The following is a 23,870-nucleotide window of genomic DNA, read 5'->3' as shown; positions in this document are numbered from 1 at the left end:
AAAAAAAAAACCAACACATACAAAACAACAACAAAACAAACACCCCATCAAGGAAATTCTTCATTTCATTTCAGTCTTAAATCTCTTTAGCATTTTAGGTGAATTGACAGAATTTACACATGGAAAAAAGATGGAAACTTTCAAGTTTATATAGTATCAGCTATAAAAGAAAGTAATATGAACAGCATGACCAATTGTAAGCACACAAAAACTTGAGATATTTTACACATTTAAGATTGAAATTCAGGCGGTGACTACAGATATCTCCACCATCCTGATCTCATCCTGCATAAGACGAATTTTAAACAATGAAACAATATAGAATTTTTATTTATGTATTTTTAAATCAGCAAATTAATTTGAAGTTCTTAAACTTGTCCATCCAGGACCTAGAGATTCTAACATTATACTTCAGTATTAACTTAAACAAATGCTGCAAGCAATACAAACCTCACACAAAGAATAACATTTAAATGCAAAATTTCCCAAGAATTGTTGAAAGGAAATCAATTATATTAAGACATTTTTGTGAATGTCATTAATTCAGCTGAAAATAATTCAAATAAAATCCTACCCATGGTTTGGACAAAATCCTCATTATTTCTCATGTAAGTTCAAACACACCCCACCTATTTTATTTTCTAGATGTACACACTAGAAATGAAACGTGCTTGCCATGAAAAGTGAAGTATTTAGACTGTCAATATCCTAGAATACAAGATTTTCTTAAATAAATAAATCCACTTCCTGATACTAAAAGTGAGCCAGATTTAAATGGTATGAATCAGTAGATCATTTTCATTTAAAAATAAAACCATTTCATTTTAAGAAATAAATATGAGACAAAAAAAGCAAGCTTACTTCTTCTTCATCAGGCTCAGCTTCTTCTGTTTCAACAGCTGACATACTAGCAACAGGCTTGTTCCATGCCAACTTTAACTCCTGTCCTTTAAACCGAGACCCATGGATTGCAGCCTAAAACAAATTTAGTCTTAGTTAAAAACGTCTTTGTCAGGAGAAAAAAATAACTTCACTAATACTTAAATGTCAGAAACAAGCCAACAGTCTGCTTTTTCTAAAGAAAAAACAAGTTTTAATATGTTAATATTGAATTACTGTTAACTGTCTAAAAGAAAACTTTATTAACTACAAATGGAATGCACACACCCTTTCAGGAAAATGATCAAAACATATTCAAACAAAATAAGCACTGAATTAATCAAATTTAAAAATTAATCACTTGGTGATGCAACATACTGAACTTAATACTTTCCTCTGTTTTTACTACTACACAGATGGGTACTTCGCCTTTTGAAGACTGACACAAACGTATTATCTCATTACTTACTAGAAGAAACAAGCCATCCCACAAATACAAATAATTAAATATTAAAGGAAAAAAATAAACCTTTGTGATTACAACTTAATCTACTGGAAATGTTTCACTTCCCATATAGCCCTTGTAATTGAAATATAAAAATTTTTAACTTATGGGATATTCATGCCTTTCTAAGTACCAGATCCATTAAGTGGCTGCTTTGGAAATAGTATGTTCAAATTAAAGTAACATGAACTGGCATAAATCACTGTTAGCAACATTCCGAAATAACTGTCATAGTCACAGAAGATTTATAGTGCAATCTGAAAGCACAGCATAATGTGAAATGTAGAAACAATTACATGTTCAATGACATCTGAACATGAATTGTGTGATATTCAAGTCCCCAGGTATAAATTTTAAATCTGTACATATAAATTTATGATAAATTTAAAAGATTCTATGCCTATTAAAATGCAGCTCTGAAGCTTTTTGTCCATGGTCTCATCACAATATCACATAACTAGAATTTTTAAAAGCACTTATACATGACTTTTAGATAGAGAAACAACTTGTAATCTTTGGAAGAAATTACTGCTACATAAAATTCAACATTTTACAACAGGGAATCCTCCTCTTCCTTTCAGACTTGAAGAGATAGTCATAAAGCTTACGCCTTTTTTCATTTAAGAAAGTAAAATATTAGCAGCGTTTACTCCAAAATTGGCCTCAGTAGATGTTTTTTAATGATTACATTTTGCATCTACAATTTCTTCAATTACAGCCTTAGAGTCTGCTTTACTAATAAACACAAAAATTCCACTGGAATTATATTTAGTATACAAGAATATCTTAAGAAAAAAAGTGAGACTTGACTTTATTTGACCTAGTACATTTTTAATAAGATTTTAGTTTAAAAATAAACATGTAATCAGACTCATGAAAATGAAGAAGTTTTAATGCAAACTGGACTGTGGACATATCACATACAGATAATAACGTATAATCCAATCTTCCCACTTTTCACAGAACCTTCCAAACTTCACCTCAAACACATCTTCACCTTGAATCTTACTATTTTTCTAAAGCAGTGAAATGTATCATGGAAAAACAAGCATACAGAATGCTAACTTTGTTCTATCAACCACACCTCCCATCCACTAACCATGCCTCCATTCTCCCTGGCCAATACCTTTCTGCATTCTCTGCACTGTTTTCTTTCTTCATTTCACATACATCAACTTCTGAGTTTGCTTCCAGGATATTACTGAACTTTGACTTTTGGTTACAGAAAGTTAGTTATGACTGAAATGACTCTGCATGCCAATTTTTCCAAAGAAGTAGAAGTAAAACCTGTATTCTGCTGATAAAACAGGTATCTGTAATATGATCTGTTAAACCTTTTAGTGATAAATCATACTCTATATGGGAGTAGAGATGTTATCTAGACAGTCCATAAGAACAGATGATTGTTATTTGTTATATAAACCGCAACTGTAACATTAAATAATACGAAGGCACAAAATCAAATATCCAACGTTAGAAAGCATCAAAATAAAAAATTCCAACTGTAACTGAATCTATTCTAGAGTATAGGAACTATTACAGCTTTTATTTGTGATCTCTTTAGTTTACGGTTTGTGTTCCTTTAGTACAGACACATAGTACTACTGCTTTATCCTTGCCAGTCATTATGTACCATGTATCATTATTTACACTTCCTTTTTTATAGAATAATTTAGTCACCATACAGTCAGAGCTCCACACTGTTGCATTTGAATGTTTCATGTCCAATACTGCTGTTTCTTTAAAACACCTTTGGCATATGAATCAAATTATTTCTCAAAGTATCTAACTATTATGATGTTGTGAGTGGTCAGAACTACTGCTCTTACTGGCTTCATCTCCATTGTAAATACTTCTGTCAATCAGGTCATTTAGCTCTTTCAAGACAAGGAATACAGAAACAAAAGAGTCTGGTCAGATATGAAAGTTCTGTTCAAATAACCTCCAAAAGATGAACTTTGTACAAAGACATCATCTTCAAAATATAACTATGAAATCAAATCTTTCTATACAATCATACCATATATATTAATCTTCTCTTTTTTTTTTTTCCTGGAAACCCTATTACTTTCAGGATACTCCTTCCCAACAGTGATGGAAGAATTTTAAAGAAAACAAAATAATCTGCAGTACAATTAAGTTTATTATTTTGTGCAGATTCATATGCTATTTGCACTATTAACTGACTAAGGCAAGAATCCTGTTCATCCAGAAATATAGTCCTCATAATCTATATTTAAGGATGATGAATTACAACATACGTCAATGTTGAGTTTTAGAACTCTCTAAGAATTACTACTGCAATTCTATACTTCTGTAACTTCATAAAAAAATATGCTTTGGGGGTAAAAAAAAAATCTCATTGCTTAAAATTACATTTACAATATCATTGATTTCCAGGCAAAGCTAAATACAACTGATGAACCAACCATATATATAGACAGTCTGTAGGCTGTCAGTTAAACTACAGAAGAGTGAGTCCTTAAGGTGAAAATAATTGGCAATTAAATAAGGATATTTACCTATGAATTTCTATATGACTATCTTGATTTCTCTCTTACATAAAGTATAACTCTGTTTTGTCATAAATATCCTTATATCATAAAAGATTCCGTAATCATAGAATCACAGAATCACCAAGGTTGGAAAAGATCTCTGAGATCATTATCCAGTTCAGCTGTCCACCTACAACCAGTACGTCCCCAGTAAACCATGTCCCTTAGCACAACATCTGAACATTTCCTGAACACCTCCAGGGATGGTGACTCAAAAGCCCACTCCTGGAAATGGCCACCAGAAACAGGCATGATTCTCTCTCCAGTTGCTCCATGTCATGTCATCACTGCCTGAAAAGTCCCCTCCCTGGACCACAGGCAAGGTCACTCTGCCTGTGTCACTTTTGACAGAATTGTTCAATCTAGAATTAGATTCCTACACTAGAATTCTTTAAAATGTTTCTGGGTAATTATTTGCATTAAATTTAATCAAATACTAGAATATATTGCAGTTGAATGATGCCAAATATTTTCAATGAAACTATACTCACAGCTTCAGCTTCTGCTCTTGTCTTAAAGGTAATCACCGCATGGAGCGAAGAGTCATCAATCTGGCAATCTTCAATTTCACCGTATTGCTTTTAATATGAAAAAAGAAGGAAAGAAAAAAAAGCTTAGTAAAACAGCCTTCCTCCTCTACCCTCCCCCTCTAAATATGATGCCCTAAATGAAATGTCTCAAAAAGCAAATCAAGTTAGAACAGAGTACCCTTTCACAGTCTTAATGCCAATCAGAGTTCTTTGCAAGTAAGGGTTACTTTTCTTTGCATTTTTAAAACACAAAGTACCACAGTTTACATTTCCTAATTGTAAACATACAAGTATGAAGTAAAATTATGACAGAAAAGAGAGGTTCTTCTGCTTAATACTTCTCTCTTGATTAGCAAGAGGGGATCTTGAGATTATTCCATTAGTTTATTATGAAACACTTCTACAAAAAGATGAGATACTGGTCAGGTAGCCAAAGTTTCCAATATAACTTCATTTCAGCATCTTATCTTCTAGCCCAATAAACTCTTCCAATGGTTTCTAAGGTATTTTAATGCTGCCAAGAGTGTAAGCTCCAATACCCAATATAATGGAGTGCACTGCTGAAGTACAAAGAACATGTGAAAACACAGAAGCAATAGTCTTCTGGCAGACTCAATCATAATACAAGGCTGTGGATTAAAAATAAGTTCATTCTTTTAAATCTTCACTGAGACTGGATTACCAAATATCTTATGGTTGACAAAGTAGATTGTTGTTGTTGATTAACAATAACAAAAAAACCCTAAGCTTAGACAGATTAATAAAAGAAACCTTTGGATGCCCTGTAGAAATTTGTCAGTAAATACATACTTGTCATCTTGATTGTCTAAATCAGAATGGCAGAAACACTGAAAAAATTCAGGTCATCTTGAAACTCCCCTCAAAAAAATGCCACCAATCCTGACAAATTGTCCTATGTTTCAGTTAAAAGCAGTTGAAATAACAGTGTAATTTCTGTTTCACCTTTTTCTTTTTTTTTTTCTATAAATCATGAACAGGTATATCATGTTATAGAGTTATTCCTGAATTATGTTTCCAGATGAATTGAATCAAGCATAAACAAGTCACTGGATAAAAGAGTGCCATCCCATGAGCAGAAAAAGAGAAATTACAACATACCGCAAAATGAGGAAGAAGATCTTCTCTATCACTTTCTGTAAACGCAGAAATTTCTAATGCCCTTGGTCGATGATCCACAACAGCATGTACAGGAACTCCTCTGCCTCGGCCCCGTCCACGTATTCCTCTACCTCTGCTACGTGATGCACCTCGACCTCTTGCATGGACCCCTCTACCACGAACTGAAGAAAGAATTCCTCGTTTGGCGGCCTAAGATTTACACACATTGATTTATTAAAATTCATAATCCAAATATTTAGACAAAATTAACAAACACATATTCTGACATTTCCTAAAAAAACACATCCCTAAAGAAGACTTAAAGCAATTTTAAGATCTTAAAATATGTTAAAATTAATGATGTTCACTACTAACAGTTTCAAAAATAGTATTGGAACAGAAAAAGTAACATATTGGAACAACAAAAGTCAAAGGGGCACTCATATGTGAGGACAATTCCTTTCCTCAGGAGAGACTGGAATATAACATTTGAAATTTGTTAATGAAATTTTCTCATTGTGGTGACTAACAGTTTTCTCCTAATTCACAGATGGAATTTTTAGTTTGAAAAGAAAATATGGAGCATAGTAACATTTGGCCACAGTACCGTGAGTTGTGAAACAGAGGTTCTACTATGCATATCCAAGGACAAATTGTTCTCTAAAAATTTGGTTCTACATGGTGACTAATTTCCAAACCCACACCTGCACTTCCAATTCACAGAAAAGACATGCATTCTCTTGAAATCAAAAGGCTCTCCAATAGACATTAAAAAAATTAGTAAAATTTAAGCTTAAAAAATAAAAACCACCCACAAACAATTTCAAGGATTGAATTTGAGCATGTATTGCAGGCATTAAAAAAAAAAAACCCAAATCTTTACAAAAGAAATTGCCTAATTTATGAATCAGAACGCTAAATAAAATCACAGTAACAATGTTTTTTTAACATATCCTACTGCATTTACCATGTCAGCACTTCTAACGCTACTTGACTGAATGCCAATTATCTCCTTCCACGAGGAAATCAATTTATGACTGCTGTATTAATAAAATCATTCAGGATACTTATGAAATGTTATTCACCATCAGAATAATTATTTTAAGTGTTTGTTTTTGAATCATCTCAGTTCAACAGGCTTGGCTTATTAACAAACCTATAGTAAGGTTTTAATGCAAACTAGCTGCATGTACATGCACTGCGTCCTCATGGTCATACCTAAAAATACAACCAAGCTTCATTAAGAAGGATTTATTTAACACACCACTCTGCTTTAGAGTAGAAAAAACATGAGTATTATCCAATTAAGTAGCTATACACATACAGGCAAAATAGTAGAATTATTATCTGTCCAATACTATTCATAATTTCTTAAACTAAGACACAAATAATCTAGCGCAGCCTTCTGTATTTTTTTTTTTTAAGATGCAAGTCCTTCAACAAAAAATATGTTTTGTACACTGAATGCTTAGGACACACTGTATGTGTTTTTGGAGAGTCCACCTTCTCTCAAAAGCAATGCTGTGTTAATATTACTTTTTGGCATTTTGGCCTTTTTGGTTAATATCATTGAGAGGATGTTGACATTCATTAAAAAAAGAATCAGGCTATACTTTTTATTCCTTTGTAATCCAAAACAGTACCGACGATAGACAACAATTTAAAAATAGTCTCATATCCACAAAGACATATTACTATCATAAATCTGTAAAATACCACATCATCTAAAGTTTCAAAATTTAAATAGTGATAAAAATTAACACTGATGCTTTTTCTCTACTGAAGCAGCACCCAGAAACTTTTTTTTTTAAATATTATTGCTAACTGCCTCCATCTATAATAAGAAACATTGCACTGAATGATACAATTCACAAGTCAGCAAAAATGTAGGAAAATATTTCATTGAAAGAAACAAAAGACGAGAGAAACATACTTCCAGCTGCAGCTCTGTGTATTTCCGTCTTAATTCAGTAACTTCCTCCCCAGCTTGCATCTTCTTGTATAAATCCAGTTCAGTATCTAGTAACTCTTTCTGCATCTAAGAAATTGTCACAGCAAATTATTAGTTGTACAGGTTTACATTCTCTAGTGAGGAAACAATCTTCTGATGAAACCTAAGAATCTACTGCTATGCTTCTATCGGCACGCTATTCCAGAAATATACAGTGACTTAAAGATTGGCCAGGATTGGCCTCCAGGTAAACGAAAAGTCTGTTTTCCAGGTAGAAGTGTGGTGGCAAATTCCTAGAAACTCTAAGAGAAGCGAATTTTAAAACTAGAATGCGTAATGAAATTCTAAACTTAGCCAAGTTGTGGCTTATTGATTTAGACCACAGCTGTAACTTTGGAGGTAAACTGCTTACAACACTAGGATTCCACTTTAAAAAATAAACCAAGTGCAAGCTTAGGAGCCTTAAAGAAGCAAGATAAAACTTCTGTGTGTAGCAGCATGTTTTTGAGCTTGGTGATGTCAAAGCTTTTAGTACATCAAGCCAAGCCAAAAGAATTTGTTCTAAACTAGAGGTACACAAGATAGAGAATGCAAAATTATACAATAGCAATGAAGTGATAAAAAGGGACTCTACATGAAAAAAAAAAAGAAAAAAAGAAGCATTGTTATGAATGAATACACTATCTACACTCAGTAATGAGAAGAAGCTTTTAAGATTATCACAATTCCATAATGAAAAAAGCACTAAATGATAGTTCTGTTCATACCGTAGTAGAAAAAAAAACCACCACAGTAACAGTATCTCTGCTAACAAAAGGTTGGTCTCTGATGCACCTATAGTCGCCTTTCAGCACACAGTTCCTTAAAAATGATGAGGAAGTTCAAAAATATGTATCAAACTGAAAGGTGTCTCTGAATCCAAATTTAGACACGTTCACTGTAAGTACAGAGGTGCAGGTGTTGGTACAGATGCAGAAAAGAGCTTTATGTGACTAAGAAAATCTTATTTGAAGTTTGGTTCCAAATTGGAAACTTGTTTTGTTTTTAATGGACAAAGCAGCAATCAAATGTTCTAATGACATCACAAATGAAGAAGAAAATTATAAATGACTATGAAATAGTTTTACATTTACACCTGTTGATTCAAAACCACAGCATGTAATGTATTCAAAGGCTGGTTGTCAAGAGATGAAGGTTTCGCAGTTCTGACTGTTGGAAACCAAGTATCACCACTGAATGATAAAGAAGGGATTTTTTTGTGTGTATTTCTTTGTTGGTTTTTTTTTCCTGGAAGCTTTAAAAGAAAAAAAGCTGGATTATTCAACTGGCAACTTCAATCAGAACCCCTTTCAGCCCCATTTTCTGATTATCTTATCTACAGCAACCATAAAAATTCATCTCCTGTATTATTATTTTTTTTTGCAAACTGCTTTTCAAATCCCACAGTGTTGTAATGGCATTGTAATGCACATGCACCAAAGACATGACAAAATAAACATTTCTGAAATTTAAAAATGACCAGAAGTTAGAACTCACAAAGCAGTCTGTGACTCTGGTGTCAGAAAGTCTCTAGACTTTTGAAGTTTATTTCTAGTGCTCTTAATGAAGATTTCCCTTTATACAGAGCTGTGCTTAACCTCGATAAGATGTCCCTATATATCTGCCTCCTTCAAGACGTACCAGGAGGCAGCAAAGCTTTCTACACTCATGGGGAAGGGTGTTTTGTAATCTGCATGATCTGGAAGAAGACAAAAATAAGTGAAAACCACAATCACGTGAGGACCAGGTTGACAAAAAAATTAGGAATGTGGACTGCAGAGGTCTTCAAATCAACATAAAGAGTTGAAGATGGACAACCTCAACCATGCACATACCAATATAAACAAGGGAGTACCAACGAAACAGTAACAAAGGAGAAGATCTAATTTCTTTTCTGGGAAATAAATGCCTTTCTGAAAAGCCTGTAAACTAATAAAACATTATCGGAAGCAAAGTGGAGGAATTAGATGTCTGCGCAGTTTCAGGACTACAGTCTCACGGAGATTACACAGACTGGCTTTGGTGGGAGGGGATCTTAAAGATCATCTTGTTACAACTCCCCACTGTACAGTGACTCACATAACCAGAGCGCTGCAGCGGACAGATGCAGTCTCTTTAGGAAAGCCAAGTAAGGATGATGAGAAGGAGAAGTTGTCCTTTGTGTGAGAAACTGTGTGAAAGCACGTAGCTATGCCTAGGGCCAGAACGATGAGTTATTCTCAAGTTTATGAGTTTAAAGTCTATATCCCCCAAGTAGCAAAACATGCGGGAAATAATTGGCAGGAGGCCTGCATGAATGAATAAAGAGCTCCTAACAAAATTCAAATCTAAAAACAAAGTGCAGGAGAGGTGAAAGCAGGCTCAGACCACGCAGAAGCAATACAGACTGCCTGCCTGAACATGTAGGTACCTAGTTTGGAAAGCCAACGCCCTCCTGAAGTGGAATAATCTGGCAAGGTGATAAGGAACAAGAAAAATTTATGTAGATGTACTAGCAGCAAAATGAAGACTTTGTCATGAAAAATACGGGCCTGCTGGTCAATGTGGAAAGCGACCTTGCAACAAAAGAAATGGGAAGAGCCAATGCCTTTTTCTCCTCAGCCCCTATTGGCAATGCTTGCCTTCAGCAATCCCAGGTCCTGAGACAGGTACAAAAAGTCTGGAGCAAGGAACACTTACCTTTGTTAGTAGAGATTTAAGTTAGGCAATACTTAAGCAAACTGGACGTACTCAAGTCCCTGGGAACTGATAGGATGCAACCATAAATACTGAGGGAGCTTTCTGATGTCTCTGCAAGGCCAATCTCAATTATCTTTGAAAGGTCATGACATTTGGGGATGTTCCTCAGAACTGAGAATAACTAAATGTCACTCTGACCTTCAAGAAGGGCAAAGAAGATCTGGGGAAGTACATGACGGTCAGCCTCGTCACAATCCCTGAGAGGGTAATGCAGCAAATACCCTTGGAGCCCATTTACAAGCACGCTAAGAACAAGAAGGAGACTGGTGACAGAGAATCAAAAGCAGATCTGAAAATATTGCCAATTCCTAGAACTTTTGTAGTTCAAATTCATTCTATAGGAAGTTAACTTCTTTTGTCTAAGATCTCTAAGAAACATTCTCTCACTAGACAGCACCAATTCACTCTCAAACGTCAGAAAACTCTTTGTCACCTTCAAAGAACATGAATTTAATCTTATTATAGCAGACCTCTAAGTTTGGAGTTATTACCTCCTGTTCCCACTCTAAAACAGTTACTCCACTAAAGCTGTAATTATTTTATGAGAAAGTCAGCTTCAAGAAATCACAGTGTATGGCCCATTTTCAGGATAAAAATTCACTGCTTCAATTTTTTGCTGACTGACTTATGAGGTAAGAAGCTACAGTGAAGTTAGTATGTACAGGTCATTCCAGTATTTCTTTTAGTACTTTTTTTTCCACATCTCCACATCACTGTAATTTATACTGCAACTACTTCAAATATCCCTATTTTTATGTAAAATGAAACACCATCTCTTCTACCTCAAACTGAAAACTTATAAACCATTTAAACTAAATCTGGGTTTTAATGTTGCACTAGGTTTTTAAAATAGAATCCCAAACTTTACAAGAGATGATTAAGCATTCTGAAAATTTAAGAACTGAAAGAAAGCAGCAAGGAAAGTTTAAGTGGTTTTCTGTTCTACTGGAAAATACACTATAGAAAAATCTGGCCTTTTAATATTACATGCTTCATCATTTTGTTAGCTTTGAAAAATTCAATTGTATGGTTTTCACAGAAGTATTTGCTCCTAAAAATGTTACTTTCAGACTCAAATTGGTTCAGTTGGTGCAGACACACTTGTCATGGTTTTATGGTTTTTTTTATCGGTATTTCACATCATAGCATCATGTAGAACACTGGAGTTAAAGAGTTAATGCTCCAGTTCTATGGACTGTCTATAGTTTCCAGGTACCCTTCTCTAAAGAGAAAAACTACAAATCCCAGAAGACCTCACTGTTCCTTTTCTGTTTAGAGGGAAAGGTAAAACTGCTTGGGAGTCACTAGACTGTCCTTTCTTTCTCTGCTTGTCTCTACTGTGTATGTTCTCTAGCCATTTCAGCTTCAGCATGAGAATAAGGCTTTTGGTTTTGGACACTCTCTCCTTTATTTGATTTATTAGCTCCATTACTAATTACATTGTATTATACTGTGTTATCTAGCATTCTATTATCATATTTAGTAATTAGTTTTCTCCCTTAGCTCATTGTCCCTGTTTGGTTTCCACCCCCCATTTCCCCTCTCTTGAGCCATGGGTCCGTGGGTCCCCCCACCCCATTAAGTCATGGAACCAGGCCAAATCAGCCTCAAACCTTTTGACATATTTACAATTAAATTTTTCAAAGCTAACAAAATTGCACTTTGAAGCAGAATCAAGGAACTGGTTACATGAGCAGAAAGTACAGCAGGTAAAAGAAACTCCTCTCACAGATTTAACTCAAATACTGATACCCAAATCAAAGGAAAACCTACTGTATAATCTTATTTCTGAAAAATTCAATTGTTTCAATTTCAGTTACACAAAAAGAACAAGAAAACATAAACATATACACCGGTTTAGTAATGAGCTAGCTTCACTGAAGCAGTTAGTTTAGGTATTACATGTGACCAGTGGATATCTGCCTTGCATAATGATTATCTTTTAGCACTAGAAACACTGTTTTCATTATTTCTGTTAACAACCATTACAACAGCAATTGTCTACTACAAAAGCAACAGACTATACACAAAAGACTGAATAAGGCAAAAGACAATCAGATTTCTATTTTGGTATCTTCAAAATAACGCGATGTATCCTGTATATCACTGGCTCAAACATCTAGACAATAACACAGTTTTTAAATTAACTATGTTCTTTTAAACAGAGGACAAAACCAATCTCTCTGCACAGAAGAATTCAAGATTAAAATAGCATATTTCTAAGCACTTCTGACGTAGCTGTATATTTTTATTATACTGATATAAGCTGACATGTAAATTCATCTTATTAGAAAGCTCATCAAAACATGATACCTGAGTCTTAGTTTTCATGCTTTTCAGAGGAGTCCCTCCTCCTGATGATACACCTTTTAATTCATCTTTTAACTTGGTAATGCTGTTAGTTAGAATCTCCAGTGTTTTCATGATTTCTGCTTTGTCTTCTGACTTCATGGCTTTATTTTTCTCAAGCTTTGAAATCAGCATCTGTCCAATTTAAACAAAGAAAACAACATTACAATTTCCATTAAATATCTGTTTTCAAGTAACTACTACAACTAATGGAAAAACAGAGTGCTTTATTTCTTCTGCTATCATAGAATCAGAAGGGTTGGAAGTGACCTCTGGAGATCGAGTCCAACCTCCTACTAAAAGCAGGTTCCCTACAGCTGGTTGAGCAGGAAAGCATCAAGATAGGTCTTGAGTATCTGCAGAGAAGAATATATCTCTCCAGGCAACATATTCCAGTGCTCTGTCAACCTTACAGCAATTAAGTTCTTTTGTATGTTTGCATGGAACTTCTTGTGTTTCAGTTTTTGCCTGTTGCCCCTTGTCCTATCACCAGGGACCACTGAAAAGAGCCTGGCCACAACCATTTAACACACATACGTAATAACATTGATAAGACCACCTCTCAGCGTTCTCCAGATTGAACAGACCTAGATGTCTATGCCTTTCCTAATACAGCAGATCTGCAGGTCCTTATTTCTATTTGTGGACCTCCACTGATCTCCTTCTAGATGATCTCTATCTTTTTGAACAGAGAAGCTCAGAACTGGACACAATGTTCCAGATGTGCCCCCACCAGCACAGAACTCCCTCAATCTGCTAGCCATGCTATGATCTGCAAAACTCAGCAAAGATGGCTTTTAACATTTTATATTCAGATATTTAATCTTTAATTAATGGATTTTCTCACGAACATCTGGGGTTTCCATTTTATTTGCTCAAGATACTGAAATTATTTCCATCTGAAAAATATTCTATCTAAATGATGTTTTTGCCTTTTTCCCCCTCCCAAGCTTGTGTGCAGTCATGTACACTATTCGATATCAACTTCTGCACTTGCAAAGTATAGATTTCTCTCTCGCTTCTCCCAAAGAAGTGCGCATTTTGCACCCAAACCAGATAATTTCAACTAAAAACTGCAACTAATTATAGATGCTTGGAGTTTAAATGAAATAGTATGACAAGACAGATTAAAACTCTAAACTTAATGTGATAATGTCATTTCAGTTGAAAACACTAATTTTACTCCAAAAATAATGTCTCCTATTTTATTACGTTGACTTATGACGTCAGAGGCAATGTTGATAGTATAGCGGTAGAGGTTGAACCTTCCCATCAGTATTCTGTTGTTGCTGTGCGACAAATGGCAGCAGAGGGGCAGTCTGACAAAATGCGTCTTTGAGAGAGGTGATCCTCCCCCTCTACTCTGCCCTGGTAAGGCCTCATCTGGAGTACTGTGTGCAGTTCTGGGCTCCCCGGTACAAAAAAGACAGGGATCTCTTGGAAAGAGTCCAGCGGAGGGCCACAAAGATGGTGAAGGGCCTGGAGCATCTCCCCTGTGAAGAAAGGCTAAGTGAACTGGGTCTGTTTAGCCTTGAGAAAAGAAGACTGAGAGGGGACCTGATCCAGGTTTATAAATATCTGAGGTGTGGCGGCCATAGCAGTGAGGCCTGTCTCTTTTCAGTGGTACGTGGAGACAGGACAAGGGGAAACAGACATAAGCTGCAGCATAGGAAGTTTCGCATGAATGTGCGTAAGAACTTCTTCACGGTGAGGGTGACGGAGCACTGGAACAGGCTGCCCAGGGAGGTTGTGGAGTCTCCTTCTCTGGAGATATTCAAGTCTCGCCTGGATGCCTACCTGTGCGACCTGGTGTAGGGAACCTGCTTTGGCAGGGGAGTTGGTCTCGATGATCTCTAGAGGTCCCTTCCAATCCCTACAATTCTGTGATTCTGTGATTCTGTCTGATATGGGACTGCAGATGAAGCAAGGGTGTGTAACTGAATTCTTACATGCAGAAAAAATGGCACTGACACTGACATTCACTGATGCCTGCCAAACGTTTACAGAGACCAAACAGTGGAAGTGAGTGCAGTGAAGTAGTGGGTGCATTTCAGCAATGACACAGTCATAGCAGCTGTGAAACAGTGGGTCACCTCCACCGGTACAGATTTTTACGAGCACAACACACAGGCAGTTCATGGCTGGCAAGAATGCATAGCTAACAGAGGTGACTATGTTGAGAAGTAGTGTCTTGTAGTTGAGAATCTGTTCTATCAAATTTTGTCACTCTGCTCTTTGTTGTAGTTTCCAAGGAAATAAATAGAATGCATTCCTTTCGGAGCAACCTATGTATATGTCAGTTTCGTGGCTTATTCTGTATTATTTTCAAGAGGATAAATTTTACAACTGAACTGCTGGCCTTCAGTAATACTAACACTTTACCTTTTGTGTTTCAATGTGCTTCTCTAAGATTTCTTGCTTCTTTTTTCTCACATCTTGTTGAAGTCGCAGTGCTTCCTAAAAACATTAAAAAAATACAGAAAGTTTCTGGATTTTGCAAAACAATTTCAGAAGAATAATATACTTTATGTCACAACTGTAAAGTAGTATCTTACAATAACAGGAAAAAACAGTAACAAACTCATCCCTAAAGGTAATATTTAAAGCTGTATCTTGGAAAACAAAGTGTCACCAACAAAGTGAAGAATCTAATGATCTTTATTAGCATAGCTGTATACAATATAACTTGAAAAGTAAAATAATATACTACCACAAGATATACAACATGCAAGAGTTCAAACTTGCAAGGATGGTATCTTAAAAGAAACTGTAATTCTAGCCAATAAATCAACCTCTACAGTACAGTTCCAGACCAAAAAAACCCACTACCTCAGAAAAAAATCTGTATTGCATCTGCTAAAAATAGAATTGAACCTGATTAATTTGTGATGCACTGCACTCAGAAGGAAAAGTAGGAGACTGCCACAGCTGCTGTGCTCAGGTCTTAACTAATGCTTCTTGAGAGAAAGCAACTGCTTCTTGCTCTCGGATATAGAACGTAAAACATCTTAGATACAAGGATAATAGCAGGAGTCTATAAAGAGCTTTGATACCAGCATATTAAATGAGATAAAAGGAGTGGCAGAAGATGAATTTGCACTTCTAGATCACCAATCAACTACTATCAAATTGCAAGTGGATTACCATATACAAAGTGTAAGTGCACAACAGCCACAAAAAAGAAACAGTAACAAGGTCTGTATGTGTATTCTCAAATACTAACAAATTCTGCTGCGTGAAATGTTAGTTTTGCAATATAGTGTGCAATCATTTTTCTGCAAGGAAAGGGAAGATAAGACAAGGGAACAAATGTTTAGAAAAACTAGGGAGACAGAAAGAAAGAAGGGAGAGAGTCCCACAAAATCATGTTTTTCAACAAGTGCTAGTATATTATAATGGAAATTTCTGAAGACAGGGAACAGTGCAAAAAGAAGCAATAATTTGGCATGTCTTCAATGTTTTCTCTCAGAAAAAAAAAAACCACAAAAAACAACAAACAAAAATAGACTACAGGTGTTAAGTCAATAATTTCCTTCCAAAGTGGTTTGGTTTGTCTTTTTTTTTTTTTTTTTTTTTTTGTCCATTTTACAAGCATTCAGTTTCTTATCTTGAAAGCTAATGGCTCTGATTCTGAAAAACATGTTCTGGGGGGACAAGTATGAAATGAAATCCCCAAATCAGAATTAATCTCTTTGAAGTCTGGACCAATGTCACAACTGACATGCAGCAACAAACCACTACTTCAAATTATATTAAACATTAGGCTTATATTTGAACATAACCTTGTACTTAATTTTTAATACGCAATTTAAAGCCAGCCAGATAAATACTGTCCTATACCTATTTTTAATGAAGTGTAAGAATAAAGCCAGAATAGGAGCTGTACTGGCTCTGAAAATCCAAAGCAAGCTAAACTACAATTAGAGTGATTCACTTAAGACCAAATTTAAGGCATTTCTGTTGCACTCTCTCTCCAATATTATGCGTAATTAAAAACAGATGCAGGAGAACTATAATTTGGACAATAAAATGCAAAGTCACATCATTCTCAGTTTTCAGGTGAATACACAACTGTGATCACTACAAGTACAAAATGTAACAAGAATAAATGGCCTGTTTAACGAAAATAAAGGTCAGTTCCAGAAAGGCTTAAGAGAGAACACTGACTATACTATAACTATACTATACTGCCTTCTCACTTACAATAGACAATTCATGCCTCAACATGGAGATTCTGTTTCTAGGAAAAAGAATTCCACATTATAAACTACCAGAGTTTTAAATCTGCTTGTACTGCCTGAACATGCACTGAAAAAGTAATAAAACAATAATGAATTTTCTTGACCTCTGGAAAGAAACCATTATAGTAAACTTAATCTTGCAACTAATATTACCTATGCTTGAGATGAATATATATAGTGGACTATCTCTAGTGGTCACAAGTCCCCAATCTAGGTCCATTTTATAAAGAAGTATATTTAATTTACCTGTTTTTTCTTCTGTGCTTCATTAGAGTCTAGCACGGAAGTGGAAACAACAGGCAAAGATTTCTGTGCTGCCTTCAAAGCAGCAGGGTTGTACACAGTTTTTGTCAAGCCAGTAGAAGTGGATAAAACCTACAGAAGGAAATCATTTTATTTTTTTTTGCCAGTGAATTTCAATTTTTAAAAATAAATGACTGTATAGAAATATCTAAGTGTATTTCCTTTTGTCTGTTTGGATGGTATGGAATAAAAAAATTTGGTGAAATAATTTTATTTGGAGTTGCTGAAATTAAACAACTTTTGAAGAGGCAGCATCACATCAGTTATATTCTGATATATAATATAACTTTATATAATATAACTTTATAAATTCTTTCCAATTTATATTTACTTCAAAGTTCAAAAATGTATAAAATTGTATGTACTTGAGCATAATTAAAGAGGCAGGAGATAAAGATTTGCTCAAGAATAAATGGTTTTTTTTTCTTGTATTATTTTTAAGTTCAAAAAGTAATTTTATATAGCTTCATGAATTTTGTTGGAAAATTCACCAATTGTAGAAACTAAGATCCAAAGCAAATAAAATAGCTTCTTTTCATAGGCAGTTTCTGCAAAGTACAACTTGCACCATCAATACGAGGCAAGACATACAGTAAAGTCTTGTACACTGTACAGCAAGGAAGACACTCCTATGCCTTACTTATTCTTACATTACATATGAATGTTTCTCCATGACTTACTGAGAGCACAGATGTCTGCTTTACAACCTCTCTAGCATTTACTGTTTACTTCTCTACAGTACCCGAGGACTTGGAATGTTCTATTTCTTGTAACATTTCCTAAAATACATTTTGGCCATTGATCGGTATTAAAAAAATCCATGATTAGGAGTTGGAGATGATAACAGCATAATCTTGCCTGTCTTGATAGCAAATCACAACATTTTCAGGAATTAAAAATATCTTACACATGTGGAAAACTAAAAGATGCATGCAGAGTCTATTGGTCACCATGCACTCCATAAAACAGATACCATGCCCAAGAACAGAAGAAACAAAAAGGACAGCCAACATTAGAAAGCCAGAAAAGATCAAGAGATCAGAAGAATAACAAGGATGCTTCACATAGAAGATTTTCTTGTAATTGTGCTACTGATACTATTTCTTCCCCACATATAAGAATCTTCTAGAGTTGGTAGTGCAGACAGAAAAAGAAGGAAAAAAAAATAAAAATCGAAGCATGTTATATATTATAAAAGCTGATATAAAATGATCTAAGCAGGCAATCAAAAGAGAGGTTAAATTGTTTTAAAACTAATTAAAGCACGTCAACATATGCACATCCCAAGCATGTTGGTCCTCCTACAAAGTAGCTTTAAGACAGGTCATATTAAAAAGAGCAGACCAAGCAGAGAACAAAAACAGGGACACGTTCCATTTGCCCTGAGCTCTCTTCATGGCAGAATGAACCTCACTTAGTCATCTCCAAAAGTAAGAAGAGATGCTACAGCAGATGTACCTGCATTAACTAATAAAGAAGAGCAAGAAGCAACATGTTAACATCTTACATCTTCTAATGTTACTGAAGAGGGAGAACACTGTGAATCTCACTATGAATCATGAATTGCAAATCCCTGTTTAGATTTGAAAAGATCCCACAATGGTGTTTCATCACACCTTCCTCCTTCCCTTCCCTCCTTGAAAGGCAAAGATACCTACTTTCTTACTGTGAAGTTCTTGTAATTTCCTGCATTTAGCCAGAAGCAGAAAAAGCATCTAGGACATATCTACATTTTTTGACAGCTGTCAATTTCTAATGGTCACAGAGAACTGTTAGGGTAACCTAAGCAAGGCATTCTCTTGCAGAAGAGAAGGAGTAGGGAAAACAAAGTCAAAACAAGTTTCAGAACTCCACTGAAAATGCAAAGGAAACTTGCTTCACAATCAATCCACTGAACAGCTCAGCAGCTAACCCAAAAGAGTCTGGACTGTAAGATACAGTGGAAAAACCTTTTGTGGGATTAATTTACTCTTTGTAGAAAGAGTACATTGAGGATAACTCTTAGAAGAGGAAAAAAGGTACTCCCATTCAAACTGAAACAAACTTCCAATTTCTAAAGTAGGTATACAGCATCTGTGTAAAATGTTGTTCTTTGCAACGAATTTAGGTCAACGAGAATCAACAGAATACAGCCAAGAAGCAAAGATCAGAATGTTTGAGGTGGAATGCTTAGCTTGGCTTGACACAAATTGAAATGACATCGGTATTTAAAATTAAACATTAACTGTTGTTACATTTGTGTGCATAACATAGCATTGTATTTTTGTAGTTAAGTTTACTATCAGCATTAACAGATAAACTGAAAGAGGAAAAAATGCAGTGGTGTTTCACTCATTGTAGATAAAGCCAATTCAAAATAGGAAAGATACATAACTAGGCACAGGAATCTTGTTACTGGGTAAAACTTGCTGCCTCCAAATGCTGTCTCAAATGAACGTTATCAGTGATGGGGAAGCCCATGCCTTAAGGTGTTAAATAGGTCTGGAAACCAGATTATTATCTTTACTACAACAGTAGCAAACTCCAGCAACATAAATAACCGTTCCGAAAACTGCTACCACTGAGCAAGATATATAACTCATAACTACTGTTCAGATGCACCTCTCACATCTTACCTCTTTGTCCTTTCTGCACTGATTATTTTTTACAAGTACTGCAAATGGTAAGATCAAGTAAGACAGTAAATGTTTACAGAATCAGCTTTAGGGAACACACAACTCCAAAAGCAGTTGTTCGGTGGTTTTATGCTTATGTTTTGCATTTTCAAAAAAATACCAAAATTTACTTGTTAGACAAATGCAGAAATGCATTTCAAAAAACAACTCAGAATCCTGAAGCATTTCTCATCATTTTTGTGACTGAAAAAAATGGATCTACCATATCAAAACAAAAAAATACAGCTTTTGTCCTAGCATGTTTACTTACCCTCAGTTAATCTGAGATTCTGTACATTATATTCCACAAAACTAACCTTTAACAAATGACTTTATTCACACTTCTGAAATAAACTGTATATTAACATAAAGGGTTTCATTACAGAAATAATTCTTTTGGAATTGAATGCAAGAGGAAGGCAATACAAGATATTCTCTTACCTTTTCAGTTGCTGGAGTAACTGGCTTTGACACAAAACCCAGTCTATCCTTCACAGATAATTTAGTCACATTCTAAGAAAACAACATAAAGTTATCCTTCAAGTATGTTTACGAATACAGTAATTTATGGTTTCCTGTATAATTTTGAATGTTAGGAATTTCAAAAAAAAACAGGTTTACTCAGTAAAGTAAGACTTCAACAACAACAACAAAATAACACCAAAGCTGTTGGAAAATGAATTTGCTAGAAGGGCATCTGTAGGTGCTCTGTTAAGTATACTTCAGTTTCTGTGTTTTTATAAGCTGCTATTTGCAGGCATCATTTGCAGGAAATTGGGGTTTGAATTTAAATTCACAAATTCAAATCTTTTGAAAAGAAAAAAGTGCAGTATTCTTCCTTTTCAGAAGGAAAACTGAAGTAGTGGCATAGTGCTATTTACAATAGTTCCATGAAAATTTAAAAGCTATTTCGTATGTGAGTAACATACCAGATTCTGCCACGATTCCTATTGGAACTACAGCTTTCTTCATCCTTAAGGGTAATGTACAGATATTGAAAATACTTTCAGATGTCCATCTGTCTCATGGGTTTAGTTTAACAGATAAGAAATTAAAGGATAGCTTTTAAGTTCTTAAGATAGAAAGTAACTTCAGTTTGAAACCTGAAAACTGCACTTTAACACAACAGAAATTTTTAGTCTTGTTTTTTAAACCATGGTACTTAATTTTTCAACATAACTTGGTTAAGAAAGCCAAATATCAGTGCACTTAGGAAAAACTGAGATATAGAAACATTGCTCAATCAAACTATATGCACTTAGAAGCACTCAATGCCTATTTACTCTGTATGAATAACTACCACTGACAGACTTACTGGCATATATTTATACACTACGAACCTATTATAGAAAGAGAAATGTGTGTGCCTTATTTTTATTTTTTTTTATAGATCTTACATACCTGAGTGACTTCTGTATTGGCACTCTGTGCTTCCGTAGGTTCAATATTACTTGCAGGTACTGGACCTAATCGCTCCTTGACTGACTGTTTCACTACTGGTAAACTCGGTTGTTGAACTAAGGGTTGTATTACCTGTAACACCCCCCCATCCCAAAAAGAGCACAATGCAATATTAGTAACAAAAGACTACTACATATGCAACAAATGTCCAACAAATGTACAAAATTCCTGCAACAGCATTTAGATTTACATTTTTTCCTACCAATCAATAGCTTTCCACCTGAGAGCAAATACAAATACATCAGGAGATTTGGAACGTTGAACTGACTATAGTGCACACAGCTATAACATTTACTTGGCACGTGCAGCACACAATACAGTTTTCATTAATTGCATCTACTTAGACTATCTTAAGGTCCACACCAGAACTAACAAAAAGTGGCCTAAAGTGATTCTCCAATCTGTTTTATCAGCCACCTATAGGAAGGCAAAACACAAACCTGTATCATAAAAATTCTCACTTTTTACACTGATACATCATTCTTTACCTTCTAAAAGGAAGACTAGAAGACTAGTGGGACTGAGGAAACAGAACAGAGGCAACTGATCTTTGAACATACCATGGCTATACCCTGACAGCTAACGACTTTTAATTTGACAAAAATATGAGTTAAATACTTAAGACAAAAACAAAACAAAACAAACCCCGACGCTTCTGACCAAGCTTCTCATCCTATTTATGGGAAAAAAAAAAAAAACCCACAAAAACAGAACCAGAAGAAACTATCTAGAGATCACCTAATCCATTCCTTCACTCCAGCAGCTATACATGAAGTATTTTAAGAGAATCTGTACTAACTGTAGCTATGATATCAAATAATAATTTAAATAAAAAGAGAAGCTAACGTTCACCCTCTCACCAAAAAAAAGCTTACAAATTAAAAAATATATATTTATTCATTCAACGATTTGATTTTTTTTGTATTTTGGTGTACAAGAACATGAAAGTCCTACATTCCAAATTTTAATTTCCTGTTTTCACATTTTTTGTCACTGACCACATGCCTCCACCTTCCACACTAGACCGTGAATTGTAGTTTGTTGACACAGTACGTGACCAGACATCTGCAGGAACTCTGTCAAATCACCAAGATTTACATGTCAAAGATGGTGCACTGGGAAACTAGTGACTTGACTAAAAACTCCTAAGAATACTTATAGCTGTGTATTTGTGATTTTGCAAAAATGTTACAAATATTTTATTTTGAGTAACACACCAGATATTTGGTTTTCAGTACATTTTACGCTGTAAGTTGGATGACATTATCAGCAAATAAACTGATGCCAATGACTTTTCAAAATATCCTATTCAAGGAACTTGTCTGTATTCACGGAAATGATATACTGCACTGCCCTCTTCTGGCTGACTGTATGTAAGGAAAGCTTAGAAAATAATTTTGAGTTACACTGCTTCATATAAAGTAACAAGGATATTTATAAATGAAAGCTTAAACTCAAACCTAACGGATGTCACTGGGGTGATAGTGAGGTGGGTCTTCACCCCATAAAAGTACTACTTTTAGTATGCAGTACATTTGTTACAAAATAAGGGGACACAAAAAACTATTTTGTAAAATGCCCTTTAGTGGGATTGCTCTGGAAAACTGGATAATGATGACATATGCCATCAAGAATAAGAAAAGAATTAAAAACTTAGAGCAGTAGTTGAAAGAATCCTGTAGTAAGTCACCTGTTTATTAAATAATTATATGTAACATTAATATTTCTTCTAGAAAGGCATTTTTTCTAAGTATAGAACATACTGTTCCACACTGATAGCAAATATATTTAAGGTAGGACACAATTATAAGGGAATTGCTATGCTCTATGCTAACTCATAAGATTCTCCATCCATGACTTGTGAGAATCCAAGCTGCCCCTTGTGTTTTAGTGGAACCACTAGGCACACTAAAGCATCCAACTTGGTTTGTAACAGGTTATTAATCAGAGCTCCATGACAGTACTTAGACTCATATTCTTAAAAACTTGTCAATGCTGTAACTAACACTTCACAACCACCAATAAGTGCTCCACTACGTGAGTCAGTCCAAAAATATAAAATGCCCCTATCTGTTCCCACAAAATTAGGCTAATTTTGCAAATTCCACTGTGGAAGCATTTCCTCTCCCTCTCTACATATATAAAATGTGTAGGTATGTATTTAAAAATATAGACATACTTGGGTAAAATGAACTGTACTGCTACCTTCTATAGCTGTATGCAGGTTGAAGAGGAAAGGAAAACAGACTAGAAAGAGCAACATCCTTAGGAAAAAAATGGCAACTGTCTTCCAAGAAAATAAATTTAACTTTTACCACCTGTCTTAAACTCACCAGAAGAAAAAATAAAGAAAAGCCTACATTAGTGTATGGGGCTACTGAATCACGGCCTGAACCTTTGATTGATCACCTGAGGCGAGCAATGAGTCAGCCACGGGAGCACAGGTGAAGGCAATTCAACTGTGCTGCAGGAAGGGGTGGAGTCTGGCTCCACCTCTCCTAGAACCATTTAAGAGCTGACTGCCAGTGGGGAAGGATCTCTCTGG

The 23,870-nt window shown here is 35.1% G+C and overlaps 1 protein-coding gene across 5 annotated transcripts in view; it reads right to left on the bottom strand.

Moving 5' to 3' along the window:
* RBM26 (RNA binding motif protein 26) overlaps window positions 1-23,870 on the bottom strand; it is a 49,335-nt gene that overhangs the window by 2,719 nt on the left and 22,746 nt on the right. For 4 of the 5 annotated variants that reach the window (XM_019610551.1, XM_019610555.1, XM_010728702.1 and 1 more), the window contains exons 13-21: window positions 21,266-21,397; window positions 20,306-20,377; window positions 17,154-17,282; window positions 15,049-15,123; window positions 12,631-12,801; window positions 7,522-7,626; window positions 5,589-5,798; window positions 4,431-4,517; window positions 862-975 (exon numbers count right to left, since the gene is read on the bottom strand). In XM_019610551.1, coding sequence (XP_019466096.1) covers window positions 862-975; window positions 4,431-4,517; window positions 5,589-5,798; window positions 7,522-7,626; window positions 12,631-12,801; window positions 15,049-15,123; window positions 17,154-17,282; window positions 20,306-20,377; window positions 21,266-21,397 — 1,095 coding nt within the window. The remainder of the gene's footprint in view (window positions 1-861; window positions 976-4,430; window positions 4,518-5,588; window positions 5,799-7,521; window positions 7,627-12,630; window positions 12,802-15,048; window positions 15,124-17,153; window positions 17,283-20,305; window positions 20,378-21,265; window positions 21,398-23,870) is intronic. The other variant, XM_019610561.1, reaches the window with a different exon arrangement.

The sequence above is a fragment of the Meleagris gallopavo genome, chromosome 1 (assembly GCF_000146605.3).
Source record: "Meleagris gallopavo isolate NT-WF06-2002-E0010 breed Aviagen turkey brand Nicholas breeding stock chromosome 1, Turkey_5.1, whole genome shotgun sequence".
In the NCBI taxonomy this organism is placed as follows: domain Eukaryota; kingdom Metazoa; phylum Chordata; class Aves; order Galliformes; family Phasianidae; genus Meleagris; species Meleagris gallopavo.
Note: the sequence above shows the minus strand (reverse complement) of the source record. Positions and strands in the feature narration are given on the sequence as shown.